Raw genomic sequence first — 15,927 nt, forward strand, 5'->3', positions numbered from 1 at the left:
ATGTATATATGTGTGTGTGTGTGTATGTATGTGTGTGTTGTGTATGTATGTGTGTGTGTGTGGTGTATGTATGTATGTATGTGGTGTGTGTGTGGAATGCACGAACGCCTGAGTGAAGGAAGCCCCGCAGAGCATTCCGGGGAGTTCACTGGCAAGCTGGTAAAGATGCTGGGGTGTCCTGGCCAGGTGCTGGCAGGAGGGGATGGGCTAACAAAAGGTTTCAACAGCTGTCGAACCCGCACCCGCGTCCTCTTTCTGACAAGAGCGCTGCTAGCCTGCCCAGGTGCTTTGGCCTTGGAAATGGAGTTACCCCTCCCTCCAGCGGAGGGTGGGGACCGTTGGGCTCTGAGCTCTGGCCCTGCCTCGCTCGCTCGGGCTAGGGCCACAGCCGTGGAGAGGCAAGGCCCTTTGGAGCACAGAAATGAAGGGTGGGGAGAAGGGCCGGCCCAGAGTCGACAGGGCGCTTCCCAGGTGGCGAAGTGGTAAAGATCCCACTTGCTGACACAGGAGACGAGGGGTTGAGCCGGCTTGGGCCTGGCCCAGCTCTCCACCTGAGTGGGCTCCTCGCTGTCCCCCAGGCCCAGCTCCACTGGACCCACCAGACTGGGCACCCCTGAGGTGCTGTGAGGTCTGAGGGGCAGACACTAACAGTCATGGCGGCTGGGGACAGAATCCCACCTCAGCCCTCAGACAGCGCCGGGCTGCACATCTGCCCATCCCGATGCAGGGCTTCTCTCGGGATCTATAAGAATCCAGTGTTTTCTAGCAAAACGTAGGGGGTGGGAGCGTCTGTGGCCCTTACCAGCAGTGACTTTGGGCACTGACCTCTGACCCAGCTGACCCAAACATGAGGTATCTGTCGTTGCTTCTGTTCCACCAGGGGATGGGGGGAGGTCCCTGCCCCACCCACAGTCACTGGCTGCTGTGGGGCCGCAGCCCTGCCCTCTGAGACCCCAGGACAACGCCCACCCCTCCCCGGGGCCCCGCCAGCCCAGGGACTTGGCTGCAGTCCCTCCTGAGACACGGGTGCAAGGGAGCAGAGAGGTCACCTCAGCTGCCTAGCCGCACCACCCCACCCTCTGCTGGGGGCATCTCCATGGGCCACCTCCACTCCGGAGGGAGCAGAGGCTGGGCGAGGAGACGGAACGCGCTGCCCGGGTGGGAGCCTCAGGGCCCTCCTGCAGGACGGCCCGTGAGTGGGCACAGCATGAGACAGGGCAGGTCTGTCTGACACGACCTCACGGGGCGGCCGCGCACAAGCTGTCGTGCTCGCTCCTGGGCCTCTGTCTTCCCGCCTGCAGTATGAGGTGGGCGGGCAGCGCAAGCCCAGGGCTCGTCCCCATCTGGCCGGGCCCTTGCTCTGGGACCCCCGTGAATGGCCTGGGGCCACTGTCTACACAGCACCTTTCTGACCACCCCCATGGCCGCCTCCCTCGACCACAAAAAACGTGGACACCTGTTTGCGTTCTCCACCGGCTGTCAGGAACATCCAGTGAGTGTGGGAGCCAGCGCCACGCAGGGCTGAGGGCTAGGAAGGCGCATGCCAGGGCTGTGATCCCATCCCGCACGTGTCCCAAGGGGACCCCTGCGGGCTCAAGGGCATCCACAGAGGGGCAGGCACGGCATGGCCCTGGGCCGGAGGGAGGCCTCTGCTCGCTCTTCAAACCCCAGATAGCACAGCGACATGGGTGGGACCAGAGGAAGTTTATTGTCATGAGAGACCAGAGTAGGGCGCCCAGGAATGGACCCTGTGCCTCCAGAAAGGACAGATACTTGGACCAAGAGCTTTCCCTAAGATAGGTCTTCACTTTTCCAAAACTACAGAGGGTGCTTGATCAAGCAGGCCTCCCACGGACACATGGCCAAGGCCTTGAGGGCTGCTGGGCGCTATCTAGCTACGTCCGCCCGTCTGGGGACACAGGCAGGGCGTGCTCTGTGCAGACAGACCTCCACGCCAGTCAGGTGTCAAAACAAAAGGATCTGCAAAGCAACAGACTGGCCTCAGCATCCGGCTCGGTCAGAATGGAACAGTCATTGGTTCTCAGGATGGAGTGTCTAGGATTACTCGGTGGACAGAGTGTTAGTTTGCTCAGGGAAAGGAGTGTCACTTCTTGAGCACAGTACATGCGTGGCCTGGAGTTTAGTAAGTAAACTGGGAAGTTTCACCCACAAAGACTCAATTTAGTAAAAATTGGCCCACTCTGGCCAATACTCAGAAACGTTAAAGGTAGCTTTTAAGCTGTGAGATCTCAGAATTAAGTTTAGCAAAGCCTTTGGCCAGCACTTCCTTTTCAGTACTAAGGTGGGAAGGGGGCATGAGCTGAAATGCCTCTTGTGCCCATTAAGCTTCTACATGTTAACGTTTCAAAGCACTTAAAAAAAAGTTTGATGGCAACACCACATTGATTCCAGGTATGTATACATAGACTGTATATTCCTTTATAGAACAAGTGGAAGCATGGGTTTGGACGCAGGATGCTTTCCAACAGGGCGCTGTCCTGTGGACCAGAACAGGCTGCTCGGTGGACATCCAGCCCAAGGCGCTGCTTTGTGGGAGAACTCCAGCTGGACTTGTCTGTGTGACCACACGATATTACCCGGCACCCAATTACCCACAGGGGATGGAATGACATTCAGGGGAAGAAACATCGTTGAGACAAATAGAATTTACAGACCCAGGCCCGTAATTACCATTTGATAGAGCCTAGGGGGAGTGCTGATTCGACTGAGCTGGGATTGCGGGTGAATCACATCTCCGAGGGAGCACAGAGAAGGGAGCACAGAGAAGGGGGCGTTACTGAAAGTCGTAGAACAGCTTCCGGGGGGTCATGAACTCTTTCACGATCTCATCGGTGACCTCCTTGCGCCGGGCCTGGTGCTCGGCGATCAAGGGCTGCAGGACTTCGATGAGCTCCTGCTTGAGCTCGCCGGTGAGCATGGCCCCGCTCGTGTAGTCCTGGGCGGGGGGAGACAGGCCACGTGAGACGGTGCGCACGCCGGGCGCCTCCCTCCCTCAACACCACCCACGCGGAGCCTGGCATGCTGGCCACACAGAAACACAGGGCCTTAAGCCACCCTTTTCTGAAAACGCCTCTGGGGTCTGCGGGCAGCTGTGACTCAGCTGACACATGATGGGGACAACAGGGCTGGCCACCCCACCTGCCCGCCAGGTCAGGGGACTCCAAGACCCGAACCCATGACTGCGCCCTTCAACCTTACTGGCGTCTCTAAAATCTTTGCTGAATCTGTTTTCATGTTCTGATTGTGACAGTAACACGCACTTGTTGAACAAACTCAACAAAGTACCCAAAGCTGACAAAAAGCGGCGAGGAAAGGAAAAAATCCCCTGCAGATTCAGGGCCCAGAGGCTGAGCCCACTGCTAACATCCTGGCAGGTTTTCTGTCAGATTTTTTTCTCTGCAGTGTATTTAGACTTCATGGATCTCGCTGAATGGCCAATTTGGGGTCCATCTGCCACTAGCACTGGCTGATCCTCTTACATGATCAAAGCCTCACACCTGCCTAAGAATCCCTCCTGACGATTCTTAGTTAAGGCTTCCTCTGCTGTACAGTCTGTTCTGAACTTTTTGCTGTTACCATTTCAACACATTTGCATACAAAGCTCTTTCTTATTCAGGGTTAGTTTCTTGGAAAAGATGCCAAGGACTGGAAATCCTGAGGCAGAGGCTATGAATGCTCCTCGGGCTCTAGGGCTCACTGAGTCACTGTAAATACAACACAAACCCGAGGATTGGGTACGTGGGCTGTGTCAGCACCAATGGGGTCTCGTTTTAACTTCTACTTCTCTGATGACTAGTAGGATTAAACCTTACAGTGTGGCTACTACTAGTTTGTATTTTCTCTTTTGGGAACCATCCGTTCACGAGGTTTCCAGGCACGTGGTCATGAACACGACCAACCTACTCAGCTGTGATCTCATCTCAGCTGAGCACCGGCCCCATGGACCCAGGCCCCGGGAACGTTGGCCACCAAGCCTTCCGGGGCCGGCACGGGCACAGCCCCGCTTTACCTTCCTGATCTGCTCCAGCTTGTCGTCATCCTCCAGGAAGAAGGTCAGGTACATGAAGGACACGTCCACATCACAGTTGCCCCCAAATTGCCGGTGCTCCTCAACGGTGTCCCTGCCTCCGGAGAAGGCGTGCTTGTTGACCTGCACCAGGAGGGGCACACGGATGCTCGCCAGGCGGTCGCCTGTGTGGTGAGGGGAGCCTGCACGCCGCCCCTTCCCGCGGAGCTCACTGCAGAGAAGGGGGCTCCACACGGCGGGTGAGCTCTGACCCCTCCCCCGACTCCCAGAGACAGAACAGAATCGGGAAAGCCACGCCACGGCCTGTGCAGAAGCTTGGGCAAGCGTCCTCACCTGTCCGCAGGCTCACCCAGAGGACAGGCACAGCCATCCTGAGTGGAAAGAGCAGGGCCCCTAACGGCACAGTGCAGGGGGCAGAGTGCCTGACCCGGCGAGGCTGCTGCCCCCGCCCCTCCCTGGGGACAGGCCCCGGGGAGGCAGAGCCCGAGCAGGCCTGTGGGCAGCGCCCACCTCAAACAGGCACGTCCAGAAGCTGAAGACAGACAGGTTCAGAAACTAACAAAGTGGCTTGTAGGATTGAAGATAACCTTAGAGAAGTCAGAGTCAAGAGCGGAGAAAAGAAAACCCCAAAAGTAGAGACAAAGTCCCTTCAATGTCCTTTTAGTGAGTGTCTGAGAAACCTTCCATGTACAAACACATTTTCTCGCAGGGAGGAGTGCGTAGAGCCAGTGGTCTCAAGGAGACGTCTGGTAAGCCTCCCAGAAGGACTCCAGGCAGATTCCTAACCGGATCGCCTAGGAGAATGTGGGGGCAGAGGCTGGTGGGCAAGGCCTTTCTGGTGGGGGTGCTGAGTGGCTTTGAGAAACACTGGAAGCTCTGACGAGGCCCCTGCTACTCAGCAGCTGCTCAGCGATCCAGGTCGGAACTGAAATCCCAAATCTGGGCTGTACTCTGCAGATGGTAGCCGCTTGTGTATGTAAGCTCACGTAAGCCTTGCCGCTAGGCTGCCGTTCTGTAGAGCGGCTCCCACTGGACAGTGATACTGACGACCACGGTCCCTTACCAAGGGCAGGTGGGCGGCGGGGCCCTGACTCCAGGCCGCAGGCCCACCTGGGTTACAGCTGGCCCTCTGCGACCTGGCTGTGTGAACGCAGAGAAGCTGCCAGACGCTGTGGGCCTATCTCGTCGCCCAGGCAATGGATGCGGCATCCAGGAGGGTGTGAGGACTCCGTGAGCTCACACAGGTGAGCGTGTGGCAGGTGACCACGCAGTCAGGCCGCAGTGTTCCTAGCACTCTACTCTTACTTCCTGGGAGGGGGCTGGAGCAGATGCCCCCTCTCTGGGCTGAAGATTCTGCTTCTGGAGTTGAAGGGGGGCTTAGGGGTTGGGAACAAGGGCCTGGCCTGACCCTGTCCTGTCTCCCAGGGTGCTTGTGACCCTGGCAGCCAGGGTGGTTCCTGACCCTTGGGTCTCTGCTGGTCCCTGAGTGAAAAGTGTCCCAGAGCCATAAAGGACTTCTTTTATAAGAACTTCTCAGAGAATGAAATGAAATGACTTCTCTGCAAGAGGGAACAGGAGTGTCCTTCCCCTTCTTCTGGATTCCAGGCTCTGGAATTTTTAGCCAGAAGTGAAAGAAAAAGAAAAAGCCCTGTTTACACCAGCCTCCAACTGAGGCTGGGAAAGCTGGCGGCGGCCACTTCCTGGAGGCCTATTCTGATACTAAGGGCTCCTCATTGTCAACCAGAAAGTGGGACTTTCCCGGAGGGGCAGGGGCCTGGACCGACTCACGGTTGCATCACACACCCCAGATACAGTTTCGGTCACTCCTGTTGTAATCTTCCAGACCGCGAACACACACACAGTTCCAGCTAAAATGTCCACAGCTTTGTGCAACAGTGAGGGGCCTGTACACACACTGGCAGCTCAGAGCCGAGCACCAGAAGTGCGGGCCTGAAAAGTAAGGAATTTCAAACGAATTCCCATTTCTCGCTTCTCTGGTGACTTGAAAAATATTTACTGAGCTCCGGCTGCACGTGGGTTGGGAGCAGCAGTCCTGGCCAGGACCCGACTGGCCTGTGGAAGGACGCTTGTCAATCCTGAGTCTCAGCAGGAATGTTCTGGAGAGAACCAGCCCCTACACCCTGGTGCGTAACATGGTGCGTGGGCTGGGAGGGCACCTTCAGTTTCTGGGGGAAACTGGGTCGAGCTGGTCATCCTCGCTGGGCCTCATCGCTCTCATCTTAAAGGGACACACCAGTGAGAATAAAAACCGAAACACAGAGAGAGCGCGTGGTTCAGCTCCTAGAATACAACTGGTGCTTAGAAGTACACTAAATTTTCTCTATTGTTCAGCTGTAACTAAAGAAAATTGCCATGATTTTGTTTTCTGAACAATGCTGGTGAGGAAATCAGAGGTGAAAAAAAAATTCCAAAGTTTTGCCTACATGTAAAGACACAAACACATTCACTTTGTATCTGGGAACGGGGCAGGCTGCCCGGACCCTGGAATTCAGGGTGCCTGTGGTGGCCAAAGGGCGGAGCAGTAGTGCATGAGTCTCCCCGAGGCCTGAGCCGTGCTCACCTTGGTCTTGATCTGCTTGGCCGTGTCCGTGAGGAAGATGGAGGAGTTGGGGTCGCTGGCACTCATCTTGGTCTGGGCCCCCTGCAGGGCAGGGAAGAAGGTCGAGTGCAAGAGGGCTGGCTTGGGGTAGCCGATCCTGGGGGCCACATCCCTGGTCATCCTGAAGTACGGGTCCTGTGCAGAGGGAGGGGCAGGGGAGATGAGGGATGCCATCAGCCGGTGGGCACCTCCTGAGTAACTCTGCCCCGCACCACCATCAGACCCTCCTTCCCAACCCCTGAAGAGGGTGAAGACCCCTGTTAACACCCAGCTCTCCTGAGTAACTCTGCCATGCACCACCGTCAGACTCTCTTTCCCACCCCTGAAGCAGGTGAAGACCCCTGCTAACCCCCAGGCTGACGGAACCCCGGCTCTGCCTCCTGACCTGGTCGATGGCACACGGGATGAGGCACTGGACGTCCGTCCGGTCTCGGAAGATCTGAGGGAATGAGTTGCTGAAGGAGGGAGCGGCCTGGATGGCAGGAAAACTGATCTTCCCTGGGAGGGAGGACAAAACATTTTTATACTCGAGACTGGTTCCTGTCTGGAACTGTAGAAGGGATGAACAAAAATGGGCTTTTCTCCCCACTGGAAAAGTAACACTCGTTAAAAAAACCCTGAAACCTACAGAGAAGGATTGCTGGAAGGAAGGAAGAAAAATCTGCAGTCCTAGTTTGTGTCTTTTTCATCCATTTTCCCTCCATTTCAGTGAGATCCTCCTCCGGTCTGTTCTTCACAGGTTCCACTTTGTAATGCTTACCCATGATCTATCTTGTACCTCAGCCATTCTCTACCCACTGGGTGTCCAGGTTTTTCCTCAGTTTTAGTTATTATAAATTATGACATTTTGGGACATAAAACTGTTCTCAATATTTTGGATGCTGCTGCTGTTAACACTGCTATTATATGTGCTCAGATCTGCAGAAGCAGAATTCTGGGGTCAAAGGGCATGGACCTTGGTGTGACCCTTGACAAGTGGAGGCAGGCCAGGCCGGGACGTTTCTGGGATGGCCTGGAGTGGGTCCAGCCTCGAGTCCTCTCTCAGTGACGCTAGCTCCCGGCAGCTGTCTTCTCCCCTCTGCAGAAAGACACCGCTCGTTTCTGGGCTCCTGCCTGTCTCTGGGGGTCCACGTGGCGGCTCCGCTGGCTCATTCCTGGGCTCCTGCCTGTCTTTGGGGGTCCACGCAGCGGCTCTGCTGGGACCAGTGTATCCTTTACAGCACTGAGCATCCTATTCATGCCCCATGACTACAGAGGAAGTGTCGCCGCGTCCCCATTTTATGCACGTGGACACCAGCCCGGATCACCGCTGGGTTCCTAGAGCTAGGGCGCAGCTCTGAAAGGCTGAGCCCGGACTCACACCCGGGTCTCGGCAGCACAGAATGTGTGGCTACTTGCCGCAGCCCCGTCTCCGCACTGGCTCAGGGCAGTTCCAGAGACATCTCCCCATTCGCTGCCTGGATTCCCAGGATTAAAACACCGTTTCAAAGCAGAAAAAAGTATAAACAACACCCCCTCCAAATCCATTTCAAAAGCACATGGTTTATGCCTCAAGTGTCAGGAATGAATCTGACGGAGGCATCAAAGGGTCCTGCTCATGGGAAAAGCCTCCCAGCAGGGCCTCTGGGGCGTTTCTCTTCCGACAGGCCCCCCAGCCGGGCCCCGGACGTGCCCCCTCCCAGTGGGGCATGCCTGGCACAGGCGCCCACAGGTACATCCTGGGAGCTCCATGCTGGCAGCTACTGGGCCAGGGGCTGGCGCCTAAAATAAACGGAGGGGTCAGGAGACCCAGCCAGTAGTCTCAGGATTGACTCTTAGCTCACGGGGCTGAGAATCTAAAGAAGAGATGATCACTGCATCTGAAAGGGGTGCAGAAACACGGGAAAGGGAGGTCAGTGTGTGCACAGAGACCTGTCTGCTGGGCACTGGGCCTGGCAGGAGAGCGAGGCAGGCAGGCGCGCAGGATGGCTCCTCCTGGAGGTGGGGAGTGAGGTCCAGGGAGACAAAGATGGCCAGTTCCAGCCACAGAGCAGCCCTCCTGCAACCCAGGCCCCACCAAGGCCTCCACACCAACAGGGTTCCCAGGAACAGGTGGAGGATCAAAGTCATCCATAGCCTCCTTTTCCTTCTAAACCTTAAAATGGACGAGGCAGGAAAGGGACAGAGTGTGACCTGAGGGGACACTCCACGGGGCCCAGAAAAAGGGCCAAATGCATCACAGCAGCTCTTTACATTCTGGGAAAACCCATCTTTTTAAAGAGACAAACTGCAAACGCTACCACCCCAGAGACAGCGCGGCCGCGCGCAGGCTCCTGGCACGCCCACCCCCTCCTCCTGCGCGCGGCTCCTCTCTGAGGGGCCAGCGGGAGCTATGGGCAGTGGCGGCTTACCAATGCAGTCGCTGTCGGTGAAGCCGAAAATGCCTTTCACTTGGTTGAAGGTGACGTGCTTCTGGATCTTCACCACGTTCTTGTAGAAGCCTGGGCTCATCCTGTGAAGGTCAGAGTCAAATCCAGAACTGGAGGGTGGTGGCCGAGGGCAAAGCAGCAGACAGCACAGGCCTGCCGGCCACATGCAGGCCGGGTCGGCTGGGGAAGAAGGTGCTCTGACGCCCCCTGTGGGCAGAGATGCCCGCGGCAGGCGAGCAGACATACCCCTGCCCGTGGAAGGAAGTCAGCTCGAAGCTGAGCAGCACAGGAGGCAGCAGCACTGCCGATGCAGACTCAGGGGCTCACACGAAGGGTGTCAGCTCTGCCAGGATCGCTGGCTGAACCTGCGGGGCTTCAAGTTTGGGGGCTCCAGGGAAGCTTATCTGTTGGGACGGACGGTGCGCTTTGTTGTGGGAGATTACTGCTGACCCTGGAACAACACGGGTCCACCCATGCGGGCTACTTTTCAGTACTGCGGTGCTGCACTGGCTTGGCTGGTTGAGTCTGCGGATGTGGGGAAACCATGGCTAGAGAGAGCCAGTGGTGGGTTAAAAGCAGATTAACCTTCTCATCACTCAGGGTATTTGCAACTTGCGGCCGGCCAGAGTATCTGGGTATGACCTGATGGGCCCTGGAAGGAGGGTTTGTCTCTGTGAGCTGCTCTGGCCTGCATCTGGCCATCGCTACCCCCTCCACAAGCTGAGGATGGAAGTCTTAGCTGTCAATAAACCAGGAAACCAGACCATAACGTTCAATAAAGGAAGAAAACACCTTCCAGACCTCAAGATGCTTCAGATGTTTCTGAAGCAGCCCTGGCCGCGATGGCCTGTCTACAGCCTGCGTTCGCTCATTTAAAAGGCGGCCGGGCGTTCTCCCCTTACCCCATGTAGTCAAGGTCAGAGAAGATGAACGTCTTCTTGATGTCAAAGCCACACGCAATGATGTCCTTGGCATTCTCCACGGCGTAGCCATAGGCCTGCTCCAGGGTCAGGTCCTTCCACAGGTACTTCTCGTCATCGGTCATTTGGATGACCAAGGGCACGTTGAACACATCCTGCAGCCACCTGGGAGACACGGGGAAGAGGGGCCCACACCTTATTTCTCTGCAGAGAAACACTGTTGCGCCTCTGAAACGATGGCTCTTGCTAACAGTACATGTCTAAACTGCCCTGCCCAGGAAATCGCACCGCTGACCACACTGTGACCTCGGCCCCTGTCAACAGGAACCCACGGAGCCTGACTGTGTGTACTGTGTGCACCTCCCTGTGAACAAGGGCTGTGCTGTGTGTGTGCTCAGTCGCGTCCGACTCTGTGACCCCGTGGACTGCAGCCCGCCAAGCTCCCCTGTCCATGGGATTCTCCAGGCAAGAACACTGGCGTGGTTGCCATGCCCTCCTCCAGGGGATCGTCCCGACCCAGGGATCAAACCCAGGTCTCCCACATTGCAGGCTACCACCATTTATTAGCCTGGAGGGCGATGCATGTCGGCTCCGAGCTGGCCGCTCTGCACACTCTGCTCTGAAGTCTTACAGGGACGGGAGGAGGGGGGCACTCTGGCAGAAGTGGAAACTAAGGCCCAGAGAGGTAACTCTTCCATGGTCACCCGCACAGAGACGGGAGGACACAGGTCCGCTGACTCCACACAGTGCTCTCCCCACCACCCAATCCTGCCAAAGTGACCCCAGGGACAGGGCGGGGAGAAGCCACGAGGGCACCAGTTCCCCGAGACCTTGGCTGATCAGGCAGACGTGAGCTGGTACTGCCTCTTCAGCTCTACCCAGAGTCTGTGATTAACATTTCTTTCCCTTTTTAAAAAAAAAACAATAATACTAATACATTTATTGCCTATAATTGGCAGATATATTGCTGGTTTGTTCTCTCCATGTTTCAAAACTCACTGACACGGGTGAGCACAGTCCCGCGCTGCAACACTTACTTGGTGAAGATGAATGGGATGAGGTGACCCACGTGCATAGCTTCGGAAGAGGGGCCCCTGCCCGTGTACAGATAGAATGGCTTCTTGTTTTCATAGGCATCCAGAACCTGATGCATGTCTCTAAAGGACACAGGGGACAAGAAAACGGTGAGGTGTTCTGAGAGAAGAGTCAGGGTGTGAATGCACAACTGGGAATGAAAGCCAGACAGGACACTCCAGTCACTAGAGCTTGTTACCCTTTCTGTTCCTACTGTAAGGATGATAGGAAACTGCTTCTGAACGGTTCCTCCTGTGCCCGTTGTCAAAGCATAAGCCGTGCAGGTTGGGAACAACGTGTCTAAAGGCTGGATATGGCTGGGCAGCACTGGACCTCTTTTGGAATCTTTCCAAATTTTGATGTTGACGTACTGTCTGCTTCACATGCTTTCCTGGGAGTGACACCAGGCCGACACGACCCAGTCCTTGTTGAGAACCACGCAGCCCCAACTCTGCTGGCTCAGGAGGGGGCAATCGCAGGGCTCCCCACAGTCTGGACTCGGTGGGGGATGTCCCCAGCTGGAGATCTGCTTTGGGTTCCCTCCGCCACACCGGGACTAGAGGTCTCCATCTGGGGAGTTACCGTGTAGTCATCTGCCCTCCCTGAGGACTGGGGCCCACACACAGTGCACACGAAGGGGCCTCCCGCCTGGCGGGCATCACAGTCACCTGACTGGCCATCTCTACATCACACCTGCCCGCACCCCACCTTCCCAGCCTCTGATCCAGCGGGTCCAGGGTGGTGTTTGGGAGTCTGTATCGTTAAAGTGTGCCAAATAAAAGAGGACTGGCTCCCTTTCCCAGAGGCCTGGGTAGGAGAACCCAGACAAGAGTATTCTGAAAGTGACTTCTCCTTCTACTCCTGACCAGGGGTTAGCAGCGCTTATCTGTGGGCTGACAGGATTAGGGCTATTCTGGATTTTTTTTGTACTTAGCTTTGATTTTCCCCCAAGGAATGGTGACACAGTGCTTCTGAAATGAGGAAAGAATGAAAATGGTTGAGTTTGGAAGAAAGAGAGTCCTTTTCGGGTTCTAACAAATCAAACTTTTATCGGCTTACGGAAGAAAAAAAGAGTGCGGCTATCACTCGAGCTGCTGTGGATGCTTTTGCAGGAAGCCTCTGAGCACTCGAGGTGCTGTCCCGAGGGCAGGGCACTGGCTAGGTGCCCTCGTGGAGCTCAGGTTTGTGAAGGCGGATCCCAGCAGGGACCCCTCGGCTCCGAGGGAGTCTAGTCACCTGCTGGTGCTGCTGCCCGACAGTGCACAGTGGATCTCATCAAGTCCCTAAGGAGGAGAGTAAAAAAGCTGGCTTAAAACTCAACATTCAAAAAACGAAGATCATGGCATCTGGTTCCATCACTTCATGGCAAACAGACGGAGAAAAAAATGGAAACAGTGACAGATTTTGTTTTCTTGGGCTCCAAAATAACTGAGGACAGTGACGGCAGCCGTGAAATTAAAAGATGCTTCTTGGAGGAAAAAATATGACAAACCTAGATAGTGTATTAAAAAGCAGAGACATCACTTTGCTGACAAAGGTCTGCAGCTATAGTCAAAGCTGTGGTTTTCCCAGTAGTCATGTACAGATGTGAGAGATGGACTATAAAGAAGGCTGAGTGTGGAAAAATTGATACTTTCTAACCGTGGTGCTGGAGAAGACTCTTGAGAGTCCTTTGGACAGCTAGGAGATCAAACCAGTCAATCTTAAAAGAAATCAACTCTGAACATTCATTGGAAGGACTGATGCTGAAGCTCCCATACTTTGGCCACCTGATGAGAAGTGCCAGCTCATTGGAAAAGACCCTGATGCTGGGAAAGATTGAGGGCAGGAGGAGAAGGGGGTGGCAGAGGATGAGATGGTTGGATGGAATCATTGACTTAATGGACGTGAGTCTGAGCAAATTCAGGGACATGGTGAAGGACAGGGGAGCATGGTGTGCTGCAGTCCGTGGAGTCACAAAGAGTGGACTTAGTGACTGAACAACGAACAACTTACAAGAATAAAAAGGACTGTAAGTGAATAATATGAACTGCATGCCAGTCTGTGAGATGACTTTGAAGAACCAGACAAAATTCTTAGAGAAACAAACTACTAAAACTGACTCAAGAAGAAACAGAAAATCTGAACAGATCCAGAGCAAGCAAAGAAATTAAACTAGTAATAAAAAAAAGTCTCAAAGAGAAAAGCCTAAAGTCAGATGGCTTCACTAGAGGATTCTATCAAATTTTCAAGAGAATTAACAACAGTCCTTCACAAACTTCCAAAAAAATCAAAGAGGGAATACCTCTCAATGCATTCTATGAAGCCAGTATTATTTTGATACCCAAAGTAAAGACATCAAAAGAAAACTACAGACCAATGTCCCTTATATAGTTAAATCTTCAAATTTATATTTTTGAATTTTTTTTAATAAGAATAAATGAACTCAGCAAAGTTGCAGGATGTGGAATGAAACAAAAATCAGTTGTATTTCTATACAGTAGTGCAATATTGTGGTTAATAATCAGAAACATAAAAAAAAAAAAAAAAAAAAGAAAGAAACAACATATATTTGGTCTTTGTTCGAGCCCATATCAGGCACAGAGTTCTTTAAACCATTGTGGGAATTTCCTAAGCGATAAGAATGATAGAGTGTTATTCACATAAAAAGTTCCCCTTTCAACTACATCAAAGTTTATGTCATTTAGGTGACTTTAGGAAAGTCCCTGGATACCCTAAGGAAGGGGGCTGGTTGCCGGGGAACCAGCTCTGATTACAGGGTTGGAACTTTCAGCTCCCAACCCCTGCCCCTCTTTCTGGGGAGGGAAGAGGGGCTGGATATTGAGTTTAACCACCAATGGCCAGTGATATAAATAATCTGTGTAATGAAGGCTCTACAAAAACCCAAAGGATAGTGTCAGAGAGTTTCCGGGTTGGTGAGCACATGGAGACACAGGGGGCACGGTGCCCAGGGAGGGGGCAGGGAGCTCTGAGCTCCCCCACATGCCTCCTCCAATCTGGCTCCTCCAGACTTACACCCTTTATAATAAACTGGCCATCTAGTGAGTAAAATGTTTTCCTGACTTATATGAGATGCTTGAGCAAATTAATTCCAGATCAGTTGTGGGATTTAAGGCATAGGTGAGAACCTTGACTCTGATTTGTGTCTGAAGTAGGGGGTTGGGGGGGCAGTCGTATGGGACTGAGCCCTGAACCCGTGGGACTGGACTGGACACTATCTCCAGGTTGACAGTGTCAGAATAGATTTAAACTGTGAGAGACCCAGCTTATGCTGCAGAACCCCGATGGGTGAAAACGAACCCCCTGATGTGTGAAAACGCTACCTCTCTGGTGTCAGCAGTGAAGCAGAGCTGCAGTGAGGCTGAGCTAGAGGAGACACGCAGGGGCACACTTCCCCCTCAGAAACAGCAGTGAAACGTCCAGAAAGGAAATTCAGAAAATGTTCAAGAGCACTGGAAAGAACAAAACCTAAGGAATAAACCTAACAAATGAAGTGCAAGGCTTGTCCACTGAAGACTATAAAACACTGTATGAAGAAACCAAAGTGACGAGGGGAAAGACGTTCTCTGTGTGCAGACCGGAAGCTTAGTATTCCATCTTAGACGCCATCCTAGGATGCATTTCTCTCCAGACTGACCTACACACGCAGCGCAATCTCTGTCAACACCCTGGCTGCCCTCTTTGTACAGAAATTAGCAAGCTGATTCTAAAATCCACCTGGAATGCAAGGGACCTAGAACGGGCAAAATAATCTTGAGAAGAACAAAGCTGGAGGACTCACATTTTCCAGTGTCAAAACTCACTACAAAGCCACAGTCATCAAGACTATATTTAATAAATTTAAATATAGTATATTTAAGTATATATATTTAAGAAATATTTAAGATATATTTAAAAAATCCTTAAATATATGGTCAATTGATTTTCAACTAGGGTGTCAAGAAAATTCAACAACAATTTCCAAAAAGTGGGGCTGGGACAACTGGATATTCACATGCAAAAGACGGAAGCTGTATCCTCCCTCATACACATACAAAAATTAACTAAACATGGATCAGAGACCCCAGTGTAAGAGCTAAAATAATACCACTCTTAGAGGAAAACACAGCTGGATATGTTCATGACCTTGAATTAGGCAACGGTTTCACAGATATGACACCAAGCAACCGAAACCAAACCAAACAGGAGTTCATCAAAATTAAAATATTCTAAGGACACTGTAAATAAAGAGCTGATATTTGCAAATCAAGTATTGATAAGAAACTATTATCCAGAGCATATAAAGAACTATTATAATCCAATAAAAAGATAAATAACCCAATTAAAAAGTTGGCAAAGGATCAGAACAGACATTTCTCTAAAGAATATATAAAAACAGCCAGTAAGCACATGAAAAGATGCTCAAGATCATTAGTCATGATAAAATACAAATCAAAACCATAATGAAATACCCCCTCACGATTACTAGCATGGTCACAGAAAAACACAAACTGGAAAAAAACAACAAACATTAGCAAGGATGTGGAGAAACTGGAATCCTTGTTTGCACCTTGGTGGTGGGAATGCAAGATGATGCAGTTACTGTGAAAAACACTTTGGCAATTCCAAAAAAATGTTAAATGGTTACCTTAGGACCCAGCAACCCCACTCCCAGGTATACTCTCAATAGAAATGAGACCCTGTACACAGACACTTGGAGCAGTACTAGTGCTAACCCCAAAGGGAAAACCCCCCAAATGCCCACCAGCTGTCAAACGGGGGTGCATCCATCCAATAGTTCTCAGGCATAAAAAGGAATGAAGTGTGACACATGCTGTATCCCAGGCAAATGCAGAGACATGGAAAGATGATTACTGG

The 15,927-nt window shown here is 52.8% G+C and overlaps 1 protein-coding gene across 2 annotated transcripts in view; it reads right to left on the bottom strand.

The window, feature by feature from the left end:
- Nucleotides 1-1,685: 1,685 nt before the first annotated feature.
- The window catches only part of WARS1 (tryptophanyl-tRNA synthetase 1), a 28,714-nt gene continuing 14,472 nt past the window's right edge, over nt 1,686-15,927 (bottom strand). For both annotated transcript variants that reach the window (XM_043921456.1, XM_043921455.1), the window contains exons 5-11: nt 11,034-11,153; nt 9,979-10,161; nt 9,059-9,159; nt 7,054-7,166; nt 6,630-6,803; nt 4,031-4,171; nt 1,686-2,956 (exon numbers count right to left, since the gene is read on the bottom strand). In XM_043921456.1, the coding sequence (XP_043777391.1) occupies nt 2,795-2,956; nt 4,031-4,171; nt 6,630-6,803; nt 7,054-7,166; nt 9,059-9,159; nt 9,979-10,161; nt 11,034-11,153 (994 nt within the window). In that variant the 3' untranslated portion in view covers nt 1,686-2,794. The remainder of the gene's footprint in view (nt 2,957-4,030; nt 4,172-6,629; nt 6,804-7,053; nt 7,167-9,058; nt 9,160-9,978; nt 10,162-11,033; nt 11,154-15,927) is intronic.

The sequence above is a fragment of the Cervus elaphus genome, chromosome 13, assembly GCF_910594005.1.
Source record: "Cervus elaphus chromosome 13, mCerEla1.1, whole genome shotgun sequence".
Classification (NCBI taxonomy): domain Eukaryota; kingdom Metazoa; phylum Chordata; class Mammalia; order Artiodactyla; family Cervidae; genus Cervus; species Cervus elaphus.